The 21,732-nt window shown below is 35.4% G+C and overlaps 1 protein-coding gene across 2 annotated transcripts in view; it reads left to right on the top strand.

Moving 5' to 3' along the window:
* Window positions 1–21,732, top strand: part of LOC150083734 (follistatin-related protein 5-like) — a 494,649-nt gene that overhangs the window by 360,780 nt on the left and 112,137 nt on the right. The window contains exon 6 of one of the 2 annotated variants that reach the window (XM_090378180.1): window positions 5,567–5,770. In XM_090378180.1, the coding sequence (XP_090234306.1) occupies window positions 5,567–5,770 (204 nt within the window). Of the gene's footprint in view, window positions 1–5,566; window positions 5,783–21,732 lie in introns of both variants that reach the window. The other variant, XM_090378179.1, reaches the window with a different exon arrangement.

The following is a 21,732-nucleotide window of genomic DNA, read 5'->3' as shown; positions in this document are numbered from 1 at the left end:
AATCTTCAAGAAATTCTTGAATATAATTTTGTTATGTCAAAGGTCCAATGTCTTGATGATAAGTTGATGTAGAACAGGCCTGGGCAAACTTTTTGGCTGAAGGGCCACATTAGGAATTCAAAAAGAAGGCAGGCCACACGTAAAATACTATTTTTAGATATATATATTATTTGTTATCATGAAGAAGAAATATAACAAAAAATTATTCTCTAACAACCAAGAATTTAATGGGATGAATGGAACTGTTTTACATCTTTTACCATTTTTTTTAATTTCCGGTGTTAATTTTGTAGTTGAGATTCTTAAAACTGCTTGTAAATTATCATCAGTGATGCTTGATCGTAAAGAATTTTTATTTAGATTCATGATGGAAAATGTTTGTTCATATGCAGGTTGATCCAAAAATAACCAACATTTTTCGGGCAAAATCTTTTAAGTTCATCGAATTTGTCCGAATTAAGAGTATTGTAAAATTTACAGATTTCCTCACGACAGTGCAATTCCCTTAAATTGGTATCACACTGCAGATCTATAATCTGAAGCTGTAGTTCACTCGGTGCACTATCAATTTCTATTGAAAATGGGTCGCGCACTATTGCCAAACTTGTCTCAATTTTTCGGAAGTCGCAAATCTTCATGAAAAGTCGTCATTCAAAGCGTTGATAATTTCACAATATTTTTCAAATTTATTTTCTGGAATCTTCAGCAACTTCATGGTTGGAAAGTGGTCTACCTTGTTAATTAATAAATGTTGAAGGAACAACTGGAGTTTTAATTTAAATCCATTCAAACGCTTTACCATATCATGGGCGTATAAATTTTTCCCTTGTAACACGGTGTTGAAAGTATTTAAGTGTGTCACGATGTCCAGGGTAAACGCAAAATCACAAATCCAGTTATTATCAGTTAATTTCGGAAAGTCCATAATATTTTTCAGTTTTAAGAATAAAATGTCATCTTTAAGATCCCATACTCGCCGAAGAACTTTTCCTAAGCTAAGCCATCGAATTTGGCTATGATAAGGAATATCTGTGTACTCGGATTCAATATCTTGAAGAAAATTAACGAATTGTCTGTGTTTCAGGCCCCTCAATCGTATTAAATTTACTAGTTTAATAATACAAGATCTGACATGTTCAACTTTTAACACACTTTTACATAATACTTGTCGATGTATAATACAATGAATTGTAATTAAATTATAATCAGGATAATTTTCACAAATTTTATGCTGAATTTTCTTTAACGCTCCAACATTTTTACCTTTCAAACTTGGTGCTCTGTCAGTTGTTACGCTTACCATTTTTTTCCATTGTAAATTATATCTTGTTAAGCATTTTTCAACTTTTTCAAATATATCAGCTCCCATTTGGTCTTTAAGAGATTCCATTGAAAGATGCTCTTCAATAATTTCAAAATTAGAGGTACATCCACGTATAAAAATTAATAACTGCACAGTATTCTTTTGGTCGTTACTTTCGTAAAGAGCTATTGAGTACCATGTTATGGATTCTAATACTGATAATAATTGCTCATTCAAATTTGTATCAATACAGTCAGTTTTTCTTACTACGGTTCGCCGAGATAAACTTATATTCTCAAATTTATGTTTAATTTCAGGACATATAATTCCACAAGCTTCAGTCATACATTCTTTAATATAGTCTCCATCAGTAAAAGGCTCGTTGCTTTTTGCAATTATATGAAAAATAACAAAATTTGCCTCTACAGTAGCTTCTTGTTCCTTAGTTACCTGCGTAAACACATTTTGTTGTCTAGATAAATTTTGAATCAGTCCATCAGCAGTTTTCTTTCTCGCTTCCGGAGTTAAATTGGCACCATATTCGGAATGTTTAGTAGTGAAATGTCTTTTAATATTGTACTCTTTCAACACTGAGACACTCTCCCGGCAGATGATACAAATAGTCTCGTTATTTATGTTAGCAAAAAATATTTTGTGTTCCACTTTTCATTGAAGACACGATGCTCTTGTTGAATTTTTCGTTTTTTATTCATTTTTAAAAGGGCTTAAATATTATTTTTATCGCTACTGCCACCAAGATGATAATGCAAAAAAACTAACTGCAGGATGACCGTCAGAGAAAACAGATTGGAACTGTGGCCAGTCAGCAGTCCTACCCTATTACTCTGCCACCGCAACAAAGCCGTTGTCGTCGTCACTGGTTGTCTGTTACCATAGTTTCGTGCGGTTAGTTTATAATTGCAAATTATACCGTTATAAAAGCGCCCGTTGGCTTGCTCTGGTTCGCGCACAATTTCAAATTCTATCTCAATTTGAACAATACAGAGATGATAAAACAATTTACAAGTCGACAAATTCTATAATTTATTACATATACAAATTTATTTTTCAAAAAGGCATCACAAAAGCATAAAATAAGTAAACTTTTTTGAAAATACAATTAAAGCTTGCGGGCTACACAAAAATGTGCAGCGGGCCCCGGGCCATAGTTTGCCCGGGCCTGATGTAGATCAAAATCTTGAGAAGCAGATTTTATTAAACTCTGCATTTTTTTTTGTTCTCTATGTTTTTGAACTCGTTCTTTTGTCGATATGAGAAGCTTCTTCTGGGCTTTGAGGCTTTTATTCTTGCATACTTCTCTCAGTCATACTTCTCTAAGTCATCTTCAAAACAAATCAATAGTTTATTCAGTTTCAGTCAGCAGCGATTTTCGCAAATTACTAACAAAATTAATAGAATATACTCTTTTAGCCTGAAAGTCGTCCATACTGTGCAACTTTCAGCCAGTTCATAGCAGTTCTAATTTGGCTATACTTTCTTCAATGCAGCCACCACCTTATCAGTCAAAGTACTGTAAACCTTACTGGTCTCACCCTGATTCGGCATTCCGGTAGCGTTTTGTGAAATTCAGATCAGGACAACGAATGGACAAGTCACTTGTGGAACCTCAAACGTCAAGGGTTCAGTTCTGTATATTGGCAAAGTGTAGGTGCCATGGAGTAGTTAAATAATTCACAATGCTGTATTGAGGTATTCTACCACCAACGTCTTATTTTGAAGCCTGAGAAGCTGTACAATTCAATAGTTAGTGAAATCTATTTTTAGACAAGTATGATGCCATAACCACAAACTACTGCAAGAAGTTATTGTTTGTTGAAGTGATTGTTTTATTGTTGCGTTCTTGAATCAAAGCCGTTTAAATGTTAAGCAATGAAATGGTTTTGTGTGAAAGAATATTCTTTAATAAAATCTGCAGATTTTATTAAAGTCTACATTTTTTTTGTTCTCTGTGTTTTTGAATTCGTTCCTTTTTGAAATGAGAAGCTTCTTCGGTGGCTTCGAAGCTTTTATTCTTCATAATATTACCACCTACGGCTTACTGTATCGAATCAACATTAGTGACTGAGTTAGCCGCCTTTAAGAAGCGACGCCATTTCCATATCTAAGTATGAACTTACTCTACTGAATCAACTACTTACCCTACCGAATCAATGTTAGTGACTGAGTTAGCATCGTTGGTGCCATTTTGGAAGTTACACCATTTAAAATCTAAATGATCAGCTTTCTTCATTACCAATCAATTGCATAATTTCCGTTACAAGAAAATTTTGTTACCAATCAATTGCGTCATTTCCGTTACAAGAAAATTTCGTTTCCAATCGATTTTACTCTAGTGTGCCACCATAGAAGTTTTCACATCAAAAATAATTTTGATATCATATACTTGGATTTCAGGAAAGCATTTGATACTGTTGCACATGGAAGACTACTGTGCAAATTGGCGCAGCATGGTATTGAGGGCAAGTTGCTACAATGGATAAAAGGATGGTTGAGTGGGAGAAGACAGAGATTGGTAATCAGTGGACACTGCTCTTCATGGACTAATGTTATTAGTGTAGTACCCCAAGTTCGGTGTTCAGTCCAGTGTTGTTTTCTATATTTATCAGTGATATTGATGAAGGTATATCAGGCTTAATGTCAAAGTTTGCAGTGATACAAAGGGTTGTTAAGGACGGTAATGACAATATGCTACTGCCACAGGATCTAGAAAAGTTGGGCAGATCGGCTGAAAAGTGGCAACTGAAGTTTAACATTGACAGATGCAAAGTACTGCATATGGGTCGAAGTAACCCCAGAGAGATGTACCAACTGTGTGGTCCTACACTCAGGAAAGTGGAGAATGAAAAAGACCTGGGGGTAATTGTGCAGTCAGATATGAAGTTTTCTGACAGTGCAGACAGGCTGCCAGGACAGCTCATGGGCTTTTGCTGGAATTTTTCCAGTAGGGATAAGGAAGTGATTACCCCATTGTATAAAGCAATGGTCAACCCACACCTTGAGTACTGCGTGCAGGTCTGGAGGCATCAATTTAGGAAGGATATAGAGTTGCTAGAACGAGTACATTGAAGGTTAACAAGACTGGTGAGGGGAACAAAGGGACACCCCTTTGTTCCCCTCGCTTAGGATTATTAGTGTTCATAATTCGTAGTTTTGGAAGAGATTATGTGAATTTGAAAATTATTTTCGATGGAGTGCCAGCATATTGTTATTGCTTATATGAATATCTCAATGAGGTGTTACCAAGATCTTGGATTGGCCATGGGGTCACCCATGTTCCCAGCTTCCCTTGAATGGCCACCCGGAAGCCCTGACCTATCAACATGTGAAAGTTCATTATGGGAATTCATAAAGGATAATATTGCACAACAAAGATTTAATACCACTGATGAGCTCAAAGAAGCTGTAAGATTTGCCTTAAAAATGCTGTACTCCCCAAAATGATGTGAAGGATGTTCCCACAGAACTTGTCAGCAAATTACCTGTATTTGAAACATACTGATCCATTGGGTTATTAAACTTGTTGTTTTATGTTTCTTTGTTGGTATTGCTATAAATAATTGTTATGTTGTAGTAGTGCAAATTGATTTGTATTTTCCAATTTCAAATAGGGGTAACGGCACTTTGTGGCCACCCTGAAGAACAAGGGTGGCGGACCTATGACATGCATACAAATTTTTTGAGCATGGATTTCAGAGCCTTCCAATAAAAAAATTTTCAAATTTCGAAACACCATCATTCCAGGAATCCACATTGTCGTGACCTGCACATGCTCTTTCTCTCTGCTAAGCATGTAGTGACGTCACGCCATTCAGTAAATATCTGTATTCATGCACTGATTTGTTTGAAGTCAAGAGTGGTGACGTACTGACGAAATTGTGTGATTATTCAAGAAATGTCTTGAATATTGCCAAAAATTAAAGAGGAGCATGCGAGGGTAGTTTTTTTTTAAAGATTTAGCCAATTTTGGCATACACCCTTAAAAAGGTGCATGCCAAAATCCTGTTTCATCATATTAATCTTAGCAACCTACATGCAGTTACTTCATAACTAGTAAGAATGTTTTCTGTTCCTTTCACTTGATTGTTTTTAGAACTCAGAACCCTGTACATACTCTTGGCTATAATTCTTAATGTCCATAAGAAGATAAACATACAGGGTTCCAGTATCTAAAAACAGTACAAAATATTATATCATATCTGTAAATATATATACGTGTATTTATTTTATTTTATTTTTTTGCAGGAAACGAATATCTGGTCAGTATTATGTTTTCTCACTATGATCAGAACAATAATGGACAGTTGGAGGCTGAAGAGCTGTGGCAAGTAGCAGAGAGGGACCACCTGGGACAGCTATCTACATCCTGTATCCTTGCTGATATGTTGCTCTTTGATGATGCAGACCATGATGGGAAACTGAATATCAACGAGTTCTATCTTGCTTTTAGTAAGTTATACAGTAAGTTGTCCAGCTTTCTCTGCTTCCTAACTCCTCTTTGCTCTGTGCTGCCATCTTTTTAACTGCCTTCAGTACTGTGGACACATGCATTTACTAATTTAGTTTTGCTTGCTGCATCATGATGTGCTAATAAGTCGTGCATGTGAAAATTTCTTTCTGTTTTCGGTACTACTGGTACCAAACTTTGAAATTTTGCTATCCTCTTTTTTTCATAAATGCTGTTATAAAAAGTAATCTAATTGTATTATTGGTGTTTTTCCCAAATAGTTTTTTGCTGTTATTGGTGTTGTTGTTGTTACAAAAATTGATAACATTTACTTACTGAGATCTTTCCCTGTTTTCAGAAGTCAAAACCTTATATAAATAACTGAATAAAATAAATTTTATTTCGGTACTACTGATAGCAAACTTTGAAATTTTGCTGTCCTCTTTTTAGGATCCATAGTTTAACGAAGGACCCTTATAATGTCACTCAGTTGTCTGTCTATCTGTCCATCTGTCTGTCACAGCTTTGTATCTCTGGAACAACACAACCTATTGACTTGAAATTTTGCATGGGTTTGTACATCATGTGGGTCAACATAATGCCATATTGATCATGTTGACAAAAATTTGTCTGAGAAATGGAGGGGTAAAATGTGGGTTGGAACAAAAAATGTTGTCAACAACCTATAGCTTATTATACACCATTGGAAAGAGCTCAACGAGTAGATTTAAAATATAATTTTTAAATAAATTTAAAATTAAAAATGGCGTGAGACAGGAAAATGTGAGTAATTTTTCTGTCCCCCCCTCTATTTCCATCGCTAATGGAGCTAAAAATTTAAAAATCACATTAACTATGTGCAGTGGTGAGGTGTGAATACTTTAACAATGAGCTCGCGGTTTTGCCGACTTTTTGATATGAAACATCCTTGGGGATTCCTGCCATGGATGACATCACAGAAGTGACATCATGCACGGCAGGCTTCCACCAGAGGTGCTAGTAGTGTAATTAGAGCACATGACACATTTTTCGTGACCGGTGTGATATCTCGAGTCAGCCTGGTCCTCATCCCCCCCTCCCTCTTTACGGTGATATCTGGATACGATAGTATTTCGAGTTCTAACCTTTTAATAGTAGGACGTCACAATCATACTTCCTGAAGTAAGTATGACTGCAACAATACAAATATTTGTCAACAATTTATTTTTTCGTCTCGCATTTTCGTAACATTCCATTGTTAGGTTCCCCCGAACCGCTGCGTATGTCGTTTCAACTACAAAGTACTTCAATCGACGCTGTTTTCTAGAGTCATTTAGATACGTTGCAATCGCAGGTATACATCAATTACTTTAGTTATCATAAATCCATTGTATCTTGTCTTTTAGAAATTATAAAAATTTGCGAAAGTTTAATTATATATTTACAATACAAAAGCTCTTTTATTTCATAATCAGTATACAAATCAAAATACAGTACCTAAAAGAAATGTGAAGAAAAAAGCATCTACCGTGTGAGCTTGGTACATGCGCCACTTTTTTTATTCGTCTCTCTGTCTCTTTTTTTTTTTTAACTAGAGAAATATAATGGATGCATTTTATTTTCATGATAAAATTTTAATATTGCGAATAAAAAATAACACAAAATATTTCCCTTATGACAAAACATTCTACGATATAAAAATAAAAAACAAATAGTACATAAAAAACAAACTCTTCTAGAAAAGGTACACAATAATCACAGATTACATAAAAAAATTATTATACAAATATTTAAGAAAAATTTATTCTAAAACTTGCCATATACAATTTACTTTATTAATATTTGTTGTCGATCTTCCGCTTTGCTCAATAGCTGAGCAGTGATTATAGAGAAATGATTTGACGTAACGATCCGGATCAAATTGAAGCAGTGGTTTTCGGTTTAGATGTATGGTCATCATAATCTGCAATGTGTTTAATTGTCAACATTTATTCATTCATTTATACAATATTATTCATTACACTGAAAGCACTGCTAATCGCAGTGGTTTCAAAGATATTTCTGGCTTTCTTAATTGAAGAGGGAATTTCACTCAATTTTAAAGATAAACTGTCTTCGACAAAATCTCTAAAATCATTAATTTTTATTTCATATTTTATCAGAAAACTTAAATTTCTTATTCGTTTTTCACCATCTTGCCATGGAGTTTCTTTCATATTCCACGATTCCAGATAGCATATGTTTAAAATTTCTTTCAATTCCTCACCGTCAATAGTATCATTATTTTCTTTTTTTAATTTAAAATTACTCTGTTGCATTAAGATGGGATTCTTCCTCTTGCTCAGAATAATCACCTGAGAGGGCATAAATTCAAATTGAGGAAAGACAGATGTAGGATAGACGTGAGGAAATTTGCCTTTAGCCAGCGGGTGATTGGTTGCTGGAATAGACTTCCATCCCTTGTCGTGGAAGTTGATAGCCTAAATAAGTTTAAGGCTCAGCTGGACAGGTATTTCGAACCAACAGAGGGGTGAAGTGGAAGTGGTTATTTTTTATTTCTTTATTTATTTTATTTTATTTTATTTTTTTGGCTGATGCTGCATAAGCTTGCTTTCTTGCATCAAATGCCTCTACTAATGCTAATGCTAATGTTAATGCTAATGCTAATGTGTCACGAGGTAAATTTTTAAATGTGTTCTTACTTTCAATTCCTTCAAATTCTTCCAACTTCAACATGCTCTCAATTTTAGCTTCATAATTTCCTTCAGAATTTTTCAAATTAGCGATAGCATTGATAGAATAATTAATTTATCTGCTTTTACCATAGTGATTCTGTAAAGCTTCTGAAAGGTAAGAGAGCTCCTGCAGGATGTCGATCATTAGTGCTAAATCGTTAAGAAATTCCAGATTGGAAAGTCGGTTTAATAATCCAGAATATTTAATTAACTTTCTGATTCGATTACGATTATGTTTGCGCAAAGCGGGATAATTCCTCCAACCCTCCATTGCCGTCCATAAGCTACAAGCTGCCCATCATGGCCCGAACACACGACCGATCTTTATAGTTTCCACATCAAGTTCTGTAGCAATCATCCTTAACTCGCGCTTGTTTTTTGGAGATTGGTGATACATTTTTTTTTTAATAAACTGCCTTCCAATTGCCTGTATGTCATTATATTTTGGAGCATTTTCTTCCAGTGAAAGTCTCGACGCAGTTTCCAAATCTGCCAACATTTCATCTTTGGAATGTTTACTTAATATCTTAGTTACCTCAGTCTCCCCCTATGTTGCTACTGTCACTAGTTCTTTGAATACTGGGCAAAATATCGGAATCACTCAGATATTCAGCTACTGTGACCATGTAAACATAGATGGAGAAATTTACTGAAATGCGTGGATCACTTACTTCTCTGAAAAACATGATTTCTTGTCGGAGTAAAGAGGAACCACAACACAGGTTGACCAGAAGCTATTATTCGTGGTGGGGATCTTCTTAATCCTCTGACTGGCTATGGAAAGCATATTAACTAGTTCGACTTCTCAGAATGTGGCTGCATAGGTTTTACGGACATCATTAACGTTGTGGGTGAAAGGGACGATAATCCCTTTCACCCTTAATTTCCGCTTTCTAATTACTTAAAGGCCAGAGGTGAGCATTGTCCTCACCTCTGGCCTTTAAGGTGAGGACAATGCTCACAAAGTTGTCTATCGTAATCCGTTTGTTTTACGGAAATTATTTTAAATGTTTCCATAGAAACCAAAAGGAATTCAAAAAAATTCGCTATGAAGGAGTTCGTTAAACAGAGGTCCAACTGTAATTAGCTCAAAAATGAAGCTATTTTAAAATACATAACTGGTCAATTGTGCCATTAAAATGCTGGGGATGGGCCCCCAGCATTTTACTGTAGTTCCAACTGTAGATACTCAATAATTAAATTCAGGATTTCATTTGTAAAATAAAAATCGTTTCAACAATGGGCTTACAAATTCTCAAAAAAAATAACAATGGGCTCTCGAGAGCCCATGCGAGCCCACTATAGCTCACCACTGGCTATGCGTTATTTGATGCTTATCAGGGGTAAACTATTCCGATTGAAATCTATCATTTACTTTTTGTGTTAAAATTAAAAAACCAATTTTTTATTGTGCTTAGTAGCACTCTTCTTTGTGCTAAGTAACTCTCCTTTTGGTGACAAAAAGGTTGCTAAATAGTTAGTTAATAATTCTATAAAGGTCATTTGTAAATTTTGTGATGAGAAGTATTTTTTAACAATTTTCAAAGCTGGATTGTCCTGGCAAGGAGGTACTCAGAGAGCCAGTGTTGAGGCAGCAGTGGTGGGGAGGTGCCTGTGCTGGGTCATGCACAGCCCTCACCTGCCAGTCGCTTCTCCCACCCTTGTCATTCACAACAACTGGAAAGACTCAAATAGACAATGTTTTCGTTAGTTCCTCAGTTGTAGGTCATGCCGGGATACTAGAAACTTTTTTTCAGTTACCATAAAGCTCTCTATTTGAGATACTACACTAACGACCATTCGTGACTACAGACTCTTCATGCTGAGCACCCAGCACTCAGTAGTTGACTGATTTATTTTTCATAAATACTGTTTTATAACAAGTAATCTAATTGTATTATAGGTGTTTTTCTCAAATAGTTTCTTGCTTTTGTTACAAAAATTGATAACATTTTCTTACTGAGTGAGATCTTTCCTTGTTTTCAAAAGTCAAAACCATTGATAAATATCTGAACAAAGTAATTTTTTTTTTTTTTTTTTGTGTGGATTTATATACATAGTTTATATAAATATTGTGGTTTACAGGTGATGGATTATGGATTTACCTTATTTGATGAAATAATATGGAATTACCTTATTTCCATAACAGTAATAATAGTATTTGTAATGGCAAATGATGCTAGAAAGCAAGCTTATACAGCATCAGCAAAAAAAAAAAAAATCAAAAATCCCTTCTCATTTCGCCTATCCATGCTCTCCAATTTTCATTTATTCACCATTTTAAAATGAAGATCAATGCAAATCAGAAAACAGTGTTTACTGCTGTTTCACATGAAAATAATTGTAAAAGGTGTAGGGAGAAGCTATGCATTATGGTCCCGTGGTATATTTATTTTATAAATACAGGTAACCCTCGTATAACGCGGTACCTATACAACGTGGTTTATAAATTGTGGCTACCCTTGTATGACACGGTCGTGGTTTCGATTTATTGCGATCTACAAATTGTATCGCTTCTTTTCGCACACTTTTACCACGCGACTTAAAAATTAAACTTTATATTCATTAAATTTGTGTCTGCTCGTATAACGGTGTGGTTGCCAGAACTGAATTTATATAAGGGGAAACACACAAGTACGTACATACATTTTTTTGTGTAGTGCCAATTTTTTACCTTATAAAGAGTTAATTGTTGCGCAAGTAGTTATAAATAGTGAATTTATTCAGGGAATACCCCTTGGCATGCACATGCAATTTCTTTTGTGTAGGGTCAACTGTTTAACGTATAAAGTATTTCTGCCAGGAAAGTGCATTAAAAATCATAATTAGTTGATCTTAAGCTGAGCATTTTCTTTTCTGGTAAGTTACATTCATAATTAATGTGAAAAAAATTTAGGTAAAAAAATTTATTTTTTATAGTAATGGCTACCAAAACTGCAAAAGGAAAAAACCCAACATTGGAAAGAAAATTCATTTCTCTCGAAGAAAAAATTAAAATCTTGGATTGGTTGAAAAATGGAGAAAAACAAGGAGTTGTTATAAGGACTTTGAATTTAAATGAATCAACAAGTCGTACAATCAAACAAAATGAGCAGAAAATCAGAGATAGTGTTATTGCTGGGTCAACGATAAGTGCAGAACATGTTGCTCGTGTATGTGATATTTTAATGGAAAAAATGGAGAAAACTCTAATGGTTTGGAACTCACAAGAAAATGCCTTTGAGTGGAAACCTTATTAAACAAAAAGCCCTCAAAATTTATTAGTATTTAAAAGAACTTGAACAAGATTTTTCAGAAGAAAGCTCTTAGCATGAATTTTGTGCCAGTAAGGGCTGGTTCGAAAATTTTAAAAAGCGATTTTCTTTGAATAATCTTCAGCTCCAAGGAGAATCAGCATCAACAGATGTAGATGCTGCCTGAAAATTCCCAGAAGAACTTTTAAAAATCATTGGAGAAGGTGGATATAGTCCAGACCAGGTATTCAGTGCAGACGAATTTTGGGTTAAACTGGGAAAAATTGCCAAAACGCACTTATATATCAAAAAATGAAAAAACAGCTCCTGGATTCAAAGTTTCTAAAGACACAATTACCCTACTGTTTTGTAGTAATGTGTCAGGTGATTACATGACAAAACCAATGTTAATTAACCGATCTTTAAATCCTCGTGCTATGAAAGCAATTGACAAGTCCACCCTCCCTGTTTATTGGAGAGCCAACAAAAAGGCATGGCTTACAGCTAGCATATTTGAAAATTGTTTTTTTAACTGTTATGTGCCTGATATAGAAAGATATACAAAGAAAAAGAATATCGACTTTAAAATTTTACTAATTTTAGATAACGCGCCAGGGCACTCCAAAAATGTAACCCATCCGAATATTAAAATAATTTATTTGCCGCCTAATACAACGTCACTTATTCAACCCCTTGATCAAGGGATAATTTCAATATTTAAAGCATATTATATTCGTCAAACATTCAAATTAATTTTGGAAAAAATGGAATGTAATCCAAACATGACACTGCCTCAAGTGTGGAAAGAGTTTTCAATATTTAATTGTGTAAAAGTTTTTCTCTGTGTAAAAGAGTTAAAACCCTCTACACTGAAAGGTTGCTGGAAAAAAATACGGCCTGGTGTTGACCTTAATTAAAATTTCGTACCTCCTGTGGATGCTGAACTAAGTCGTATAACAAACCTGGCGCACATTTGTGGTGGCAAGGGATTTTTCGATATGGTTAAAAATGAAATTCATGAATTAATTGATGAAGACACAGATTTAAATGAGGAGGAAAGTTCTACTGAAGATTCTGATTGTGCTGAGTCCGTTAAAGAGTTCAGTCTAAAGAAATTAGCAGAAGGATTAAATTTGGCACAAAAGTTAGGAAGTTATTTTATGGATAATTATCCCTCAATAGAGCACTCAGAAAAATTCAAAAGACGATTGGACAGTTGTTTAGCTCCATATTATGAACTTAATAAAAAAATTGCAGCATAATGGTAAGCAAGGTCTTATTACCGACTTTTTTATAAGAAAACCAGCTGAAGTACCCATTGAGAATTATACAAATAATATCGAAGAGATTTCAAGTGATAACGACATCCGACCACTCGTAAATAAAGAATATCTACAAAATATTTTTTCTGAAGACAGTGATGACGATTAAAATATCCATTTCTTTAATTTTGAAATTTATGCATTATGTGCAATGAAATTTATATACAATTCCTAATTTTTATAATTTTATGCTATTTGTAAAATAATAAGAGGAGTTCAGCTTTATGAGAACTTTGGGGAAATAAGGACATTATTATACAGAGGGCAGATAAAGGAGATACAGTGGTAATACTAGATAAACCTGATTATATTAATAAGTTGGATTCAGTTGTTTCAGATACCTCCACTTATCTTAAAGTAGACCCGGCACCGTTTACCAATTTGGTCAATCAATACAATAAAACGTTAACCACGTATCGAAAAAAAAAACGACTACATTACTATAGCCCAGTTAAAAGAATTGAAGGCCAAAACATACAATATTCCTGCACTTTTCGATCTGGTAAAATTACACATGACTGGATTTCCTATTCGACCTATTGTTTCCTACAGGAACTCGGCATTTTCATCCTTAGCCACACATGTGTGTGGCGTCTCCATAGCCAGGTGGGAAGGAGCAGCAGTGCATAGCACACGCTTCTTGATTAAACCGGGGTTCGAGCCCGTCACCACCAAATGTGGAGGATGCGGAAAGGTCAGGGAATGACCACCGCATGACCCGGAGCAATATGGCCTTAGTTGCTAATGCTCCTTAAAAAAAAAACCAAACAAACAAGCCACACATGTATATAGCATTATAAAACCCTTTAGACAGGTAATACAATTTGGGATTAAGAACTACGATACATTATTTAATAATCTTAAAGACTGTAGACTTGGCAACAATGACAATTTATTCTCACTAGATGTTACCTCGTTATATACGAATGTAAATGTTGAATACACATTAGATATTATTTGGGATATGTTAAATAAAAACTGGATACCGATTAATTATACGAAGCTACCTATTAAGGAAATTTTTCACTTAATTAAACTGTTAGTTGAGGCCAACTATATCACCTTTCGAGACAAGGTGTACAAACAAATTTTTGGATTGCCAATGGGTTTGAGCCTGAGCGGCTTAATGTCAGATCTATCTCTCAACGATTGAGCATATACATTTGACACCTTTTCGACCCCGTATCACATACTATGGGAGATATTTAGACGATGTTTTAGTTATTACTGATAGTAGTACTATCCATGACATTTTGCATTCATTTAATAATATTCATTCTAGACTCAAATTTACATTGGAAAGGGAGGATACGGATACAAAGTCATTAAACTTTCTAAATTTCACGCTTACTCGGGACTCGAATAAAATCTAATTTAGCATCTACCGAAAACCTACAAACACCGGTATCTGTGACATAAGCATAGGTAAATCAAAATTGAGAGTAGGAGTGTGCTATAGGCCTAATGACTCTGATGAGTATAATAAGATACTGTACAGGGAAATAGAGTGGGCCAGTAAATCAGAGAGTCTTATAATGGGGGATTTTAATTTCCCAGATATTGACTGGAATTTGTGGGTTGGTCACTCACACACTAGCAAGGCTTTTGTGGATTTATTGGATGATTGTTTTCTACACCAGCATGTTCGGGAGGCAACTAGAGGGAGTAATACTCTTGATCTGATTATCAGTAGTGATTCTTCATGCATTAGGAATCTGCAGATAAATGAACCACTGGGTGGCAGTGATCACAGTGTGCTGAAGTGGGATTTACTCAAGGAGGTAACTACCATCAGAGGTAAAGGGAAGGGTTTTTGCTTTCGTAAAGGAGACTATGCTGGTCTGAGACAGTATTTAAATTCTATACAGTGGGACCAACTGATGATGTTACCAACAGCAAATTCAAAATGGGAAGCATTCAAGGAACTAATCTTGGAAGCTACCAGGCTTTACATACCAACCAAGAAATATTGTTCAAGGTTCAGGCCTAAATGGTTGTCAGATGAACTAATGAGACATATGGCAGAGAAGAAAAATGCATGGGATACATACAAATTAATGGGTGACGTGGAAGCCTATGATAGATATAAGTTGGTCTGTAACCAAGTCACAAAGGAGATTAGGCAGGCAATGGCAGATTATGAGAAATCCTTGGCAAAGGATGCAAAGAAAAACAGAAAAGAGTTCTTTACCTATTTAAACTCAAGAAGGAAAGGGATGAATCAGATTGGTCCACTGGATGTTGATGGTTCAACAGTTGAGGATCCAGCTCAGGTGGCTAACAATCTAAACGAGTATTTTGCATCTACATTCACACATGAGGAGTTATTCAGGAAGGGGAATGTCGTAGGTGAAGTAAACATTGGCAGTGAGCTAGATGATTTTCTAATAACTGAGAGGAAAGTGGAGGAGAAATTGTTGAGGATAAACATAAAAAAGGCACCCGGGGTGGATGGGATCTATCCAGTTATATTAAAGGAGGCAGCAAAGGAAGTAAGCAAACCCCTAGCCATAATTATGAGAGCTTCTTTGGACTCAGGGGAGGTACCCATGGACTGGAGATGTGCAAATGTAACCCCAATTCACAAAGGAGGATCAAAGGCTGACACAAGTAATTATAGACCTGTTAGTTTAACTTCGGTTCCAGGAAAATTAATGGAGGCACTGGTTAAAGAAGCACTGCAGGATCATCTGGACAAGAATTCAGTTATAGCTCAGACACAGCATGGGTTTGTTAAGGGCAGGTCTTGTCTGACCAATTTGATTGGATACTATGATGTAGTCACAAAAGAACTGGATGCAGGGAATAACTTTGATATTATATATTTGGATCTTAGAAAGGCTTTTGATACTGTTGCGCATGGAAGACTGCTGCACAAATTGGAGAAGTGTGGCATTCGAGGCAAATTGCTGCTATGGATAAAGGGATGGTTGAGTGGCAGAAGACAGAGAGTGGTAATCAATGGACACTGCTCAACGTGGACTAATGTTATTAGTGGAGTTCCTCAGGGTTCAGTGTTGGGTCCATTGTTGTTTTCTGTATTTATAAATGATATTGATGATGGTGTATCAGGCTTAATGTCCAAGTTTGCAGACGATACAAAGGTTGGCAGGGTTGTTAAGGACACTACTGATACTATGCTGCTGCAACAGGATCTGGAAAGGTTGAGCAGATGGGCTGAGAGGTGGCAAATGAAGTTTAACATTGACAAATGTAAAGTACTACATATGGGAAACAGTAACCCCAGATCAACGTATCAACTCTGTGGTACTACGCTGACAGTGGTAGAGAATGAAAAGGACCTGGGGGTAATTGTGCAGGCAGATATGAAGTTCTCTGAGCAGTGCAGACAAGCTGCAAGAGTAGCTCATGGTGTCTTGTCAACGATATACAGGAATTTTTCTAGCAGGGACAGGGATGTGATTATTCCCTTGTATAAGGCATTGGTCAGGCCACACCTTGAGTACTGTATACAGGTCTGGAGGCCTCATTTCAAGAAGGATGTAGAGCTGCTGGAACGAGTACAGAGAAGGGCAACAAGATTAGTGAATGGAACAAAGGGTTGCTCTTACGAAGAAAGGCTTAAGTTTTGCAAATTACAGAGCCTGGAGACTAGGCATCGCCGAGGTGATCTGATAGAGGTGTACAAGGCTTTGAATGGCTTGAGCATGCTCAATGCCGATGGAATTCTTCCTCTTGCTCAGAATAATCACCTGAGAGGGCATAAATTCAAATTGAGGAAGGACGGATGTCGGATAGATGTGCGGAAATTCGCCTTTAGCCAGCGGGCAGTTGGTTTGTGGAATAGACTTCCATCGCTTGTTGTTGAAGTTGATAGCCTAAACAAATTTAAGGCTCAGCTGGACAGGTATTTCGAACGAATTGAGGGGTGAAATGGGAGTAGTGGTTGTTTTTTTTTTTTTTTTTTTTTCTTTTATTTTGGCTGATGCTGAATAAGCTTGCTTTCTTGCATCATATGCCTATGCTAATGCTAATGCTTCTACATTATAATAGCTATTACCCGTTCACCTACAAAAGATCGATTATCTTTAATCAATTTCTAAATGCCTATAAATATTCAACAACGGAATCTGCTTTGGGCTTAGAAATACAAATATTAACTAGCAGGTTCTTAAACAGGGGTTATCCCCTTGCCACAATAAACTGAATTAGAGTACAGGCTAAGGATAGGATACAAAATACTACAGAAACCAACAATAGTAATATCAAAAAAAAATTTATTTCTGTCCCATATGTTGAACAATGGCACAAACAACTTAATAGATTCTTTAAAGATACCGAATTTAAAATTGTGGCCAGGCCAATACGGAAATTACACACTATATTGAACAATCGCTCGATTCTTTCCGCGTTCGCAACACAAATTAATGATCTGGTATACAACGTTTCTTGCGGTGATTGCAATTCGTCTTACCAAGGTTCAACACGATTTTTTCTAAATATTTGTGTAAATCAACATGAAGCCTTAGTTCGTGCTTCTCATTCAGCAGCGTCAGAATTAGCCTTTCGTGCCATTAACAAAAAACATACTTTTTTATTTAACGAGGCCAAAATACTTAATGTTCAACGTAATTATACGTGACTATTAATTGCAGAAACCGTAGAAATTAAATTACACAAGAATTCTGTTAATGCTCAACCCTATTCGGTAATTTTCATTCCTGTGATCACGACATACGGTCAAAAAGTGTTGTAAGCTTCAGGAAGGAAAATCGTTTTGAATATTTCCGTTAGATTCTTTTTAATTTTTAATTGCATTAAATTGATTTTTAATTGTGTTAAATTGGTTTTTAATTTATTTTTTGCTCTAATGTAAGTTTTCAATTTTTTCGTTTTAATTTCTGGAGTACTATATTGAGGTAAACTCCTCTTATTATTTCACAAATATTAATATCAACGTAGAACATATTGAGTATTACAGCTCTGATTCATACTATCTAATTTTATGCTATGTATTTGTTAAATAGGTAGTTATATGAATGAATAAAATACGTTTTTGTTGAATGTCATTGTTGTTTTTATAATTAAAAAAATACTACAGAACGTAACCCTACATTTTGTATGAAATCTGAACCTCATATAATGTGATTTCTATAATGCATGATATTTCTGGAACCTAACCTCCGTGTTATACAAGGGTTACCTGTACAACTAAATTCTGTAGTCTCTACTGTTTTTCCGTTCATTGCAAGCTGATATTCAAATATACACTAGCTTCTAACAGAATAATAATAATAATAAATAATGACTTTGTCAAGGCAAAAAAAGTTAATATATATATAAAAAAAAGAGGGCTGCACAAATAGTCGAGGTCCTCTGTATTAGTATTTGAAATAATATACAAGGTGATCATAAGCTACCTGAAGAAAACATTATAACAAAGTTTTATTGTGGGGACTTGAAAAGAAAAGGGAAATATGTAAATAATAAATATGCTAATAATGCTGTTTCAATTAATTTTTATGTGTATTAAAAACACTTTGTAAAAGGTAATGTCATATACTTTATGTTGCACGTATGAAACTGGAGGTAAAGCAGTGGAATTTGTAATTAGAAAATCGACTCTCTCTCTTTGGAAGAATTGCAATTTCTCTTGTCTGCTGCTATAATACTATATGGCTGCCCTCAATGCGTATAAATGAGACAAAAGAATGAAGTGTAAAACTGAGTGGTGTTGATATCAAAGTGCGAACAAGCTAGATTGATAAAAAAAAAAAAAAAAAAGGCCTTCCTTCATCACAGTTAGTTGGGATGAAGAATTAGCCAAACTTTAAACAAATTATCCTCAGTTTCACTTTTAGAAGAATTCAGTGTAAGAGATGTTTAAAAGTTTACAATTACCAAAGATATCTATACTCAAAACAATGATCAAGATCCTGCAACTGCATTCTTTATAAGTTCAAAATAGGTCAAGGCTCTTTTGCAATTCTAAGATTGCTGTTTCAGTTTCGCCCAGAAGCCCATCTGAATTTTGAATACTTCTGTTCTGCTCAACTTATTATCATTAGTAGAGACATATGATGCAAGAAAGCAAGCTTATGCAGCATCAGCCAAAAAAAACCCACTCCCATTTCACCCCTCCGTTCGTTCAAAATACCTGTCAAGCTGAACCTTAAATTTATTTAGGCTATCAACTTCCACAACAAGGAATGGAAGTCTGTTCCACCAACCAACTACCCGCTGGCTAAAAGCAAATTTCTGCACATCTATCCTACATCTGTCTTTCCTCAGTCTGAATTTATACCCTCTCAGGTGATTATTCTGAGCAAGAGGAAGAATCCCATCAGCATTGAGCATGCTCAAACTGTTCAAGGCTTTATACACCTCTATCAGATCACCTCACCGGTGCCTAGTCTCCAGACACTGCAATTTGCAAAATTTAAGCCTTTATTCATAAGAGCAACCCTTTGTTCCATTCACTAATCGTGTTGCCCTTCTCTGTATCATTCCAGCAGCTCTACATCCTTCTCGAAATGAGGCCTCCAGACCTGTATACAGTACTCAAGGTGTGGCCTGACCATTGCCTTATACAAGGGAATAATCACCTCCTTATCTTTTTCATTCTCTACCACTGTCAGTGTAGTACCACAGAGTTGATACGTTGCTCTGGGGTTGCTGTTTCCCATATATAGTACTTTACATTTGTCAATGTCAAACTTCATTTGCCACCTCTGAGCCCATCTGCTCAACCTTTCCAGATCCTGTTGCAGCAGCATAGCATCAGTAGTGTCCTTAACAACCTTGCCAACTTGTATCGTATGCAAACTTGGACATTAAGCTTGATATACCATCATCAATATCATTTATAAATACAGAAAACAATAATGGACCCAACACTGAACCCTGAGGGACTCCACTAATAACATTAGTCCACAATGAGCAGTGTCCATTGATTACCACTCTCTGTCTTCTCCCCCTCAACCATCCCTTTATCCATAACAGCAATTTGCCTCCAATGCTACACTGCTCCAATTTTTGCAGCAGTCTTCCATGTGCAACAGTATCAAAAGCCTTTCTAAGATCCAAATTTATAACATCAAAGTTATTCCCTGCATCCAGTTCTTTTGTGACTGCATCATAGTATCCAATCAAATTGGTCAGTCAAAACTTCCCCTTAACAAAACCATGCTGTGTGCGAGCTATAACTGAAGTCTTGTCTAGATGATACTGCAGTGCTTCTTTAACCAGTGCCTCCATTAATTTTCCTGGAACAGAAGTTAAACTCACAGGTCTATAATTACTTGTGTCAGCCTTTGATCCTCCTTTGTGAATTGAGGTCACATTTGCACATCTCCAGTCAATGGTACAAGGGCTTGCAAATCGGTTTTATAAACCGGTTAAATCCAGTTTTCATATTGAGTTGTTAAAACCAAAACTGAGCTTCTAAAACCGGATTCGAATATTTTCTTAGTTAGCCCTCGAATATAGTTTTTTGTTACGCACATTTTCTTTTGTTTGTTCGTTTGTCTGGATCATTCACCTGTTTTTTTTTTTTTTTTTGTTTTAATTTGTTTTTTATTTTATTTTATGTTTAGGTATGAATCTCATATGCAAGTGGCCCAAATCTAAGAAGGGTGCCTTTTATCTTCCCACCTGTATCATGGCTCGATGCAGGTGTACTCATTTACGACTGAGTTAGTCGGAGCGATAGCGTAAAAGAAAATGCTCAACATTTCACCATTCCATCTATCTTGTTTGCCCGGCAAGTTATGGAATGCGCCTTATTGATGGTTACCCACTAGAAACAGATTCGCTGAATATTGCATCAAATTTCAATCGTAGAAAGTTTTTTGCTTCTTTATTCCTATTAAATTTGCGATCAAATGTTCTCCAAAAAAGCAGCTTCACCAAATTTAGCTTTTATGTAATTTTGAAAATACAATAGATTTAATTGGGGGAAAAAAATTGCAAGTAAATAAAAAAAAATTTCTTTTGTGAAAATTTTGAAACTTGCCTCGTTTAGACTCTTCATTCAGTGCTTGCGGGAGTGACGCATAGTATTGTGCCTTTGTTATCTTCAATATTTTTATTTAAAATTGTCGGTGATATAAATTCCTACTAATTAATATTTATTACTCTTAATATGTCTAAGATGAAATCAGATGTATGGAATTATTTTTCTCGAAAAGCAAAGGTGAAGCACAATGTTCGAAATGTCAGAAGATAATCAAGTTGTCTGGAGGATCTACATCATCTTTAATGTTGCATTTAAAGAAAATGCATCAGATTGACATTAAACAAGATAACAACGAGCCTCCCATAAAAATGGTAAGAACATTAGAAAACTTTATCGTTAAAAAATCTATGGAAGAAGAGATTTCAAAATTAGCTGCTTTAGGTGGATTTTCTTTTAATTCAATTGCCAAGAGTGAGTTTATACAATCAAGCTTTCACCTTCAGAGAAATAAATACGATAAATTACCACCAGCCTCAGTGAATGGAATTAAAAATACGGTTCTGAATTATTATAAAACTAAGAAAGAAGAACTCATTCAGCATTTAAAAAATTCATTGGTTTTGGGTGCACGGTATTCATTGACTCTAGACGAATATACAAAATAAAAGGTATATGAATATAAATGTGCATTCAAAAGACAATCATTGGTCGTTAGGTCTTATTGACATTAATGGTTCACTTGATAGCAGAAAAACTGAGCAAATTGTGAAGGGATAC

This window comes from Mastigoproctus giganteus, chromosome 7, assembly GCF_048544385.1.
Source record: "Mastigoproctus giganteus isolate SK-2022 chromosome 7, ASM4854438v1, whole genome shotgun sequence".
In the NCBI taxonomy this organism is placed as follows: Eukaryota; Metazoa; Arthropoda; class Arachnida; order Uropygi; family Thelyphonidae; genus Mastigoproctus; species Mastigoproctus giganteus.
This window is presented reverse-complemented; position numbering and strand designations above follow the sequence as displayed.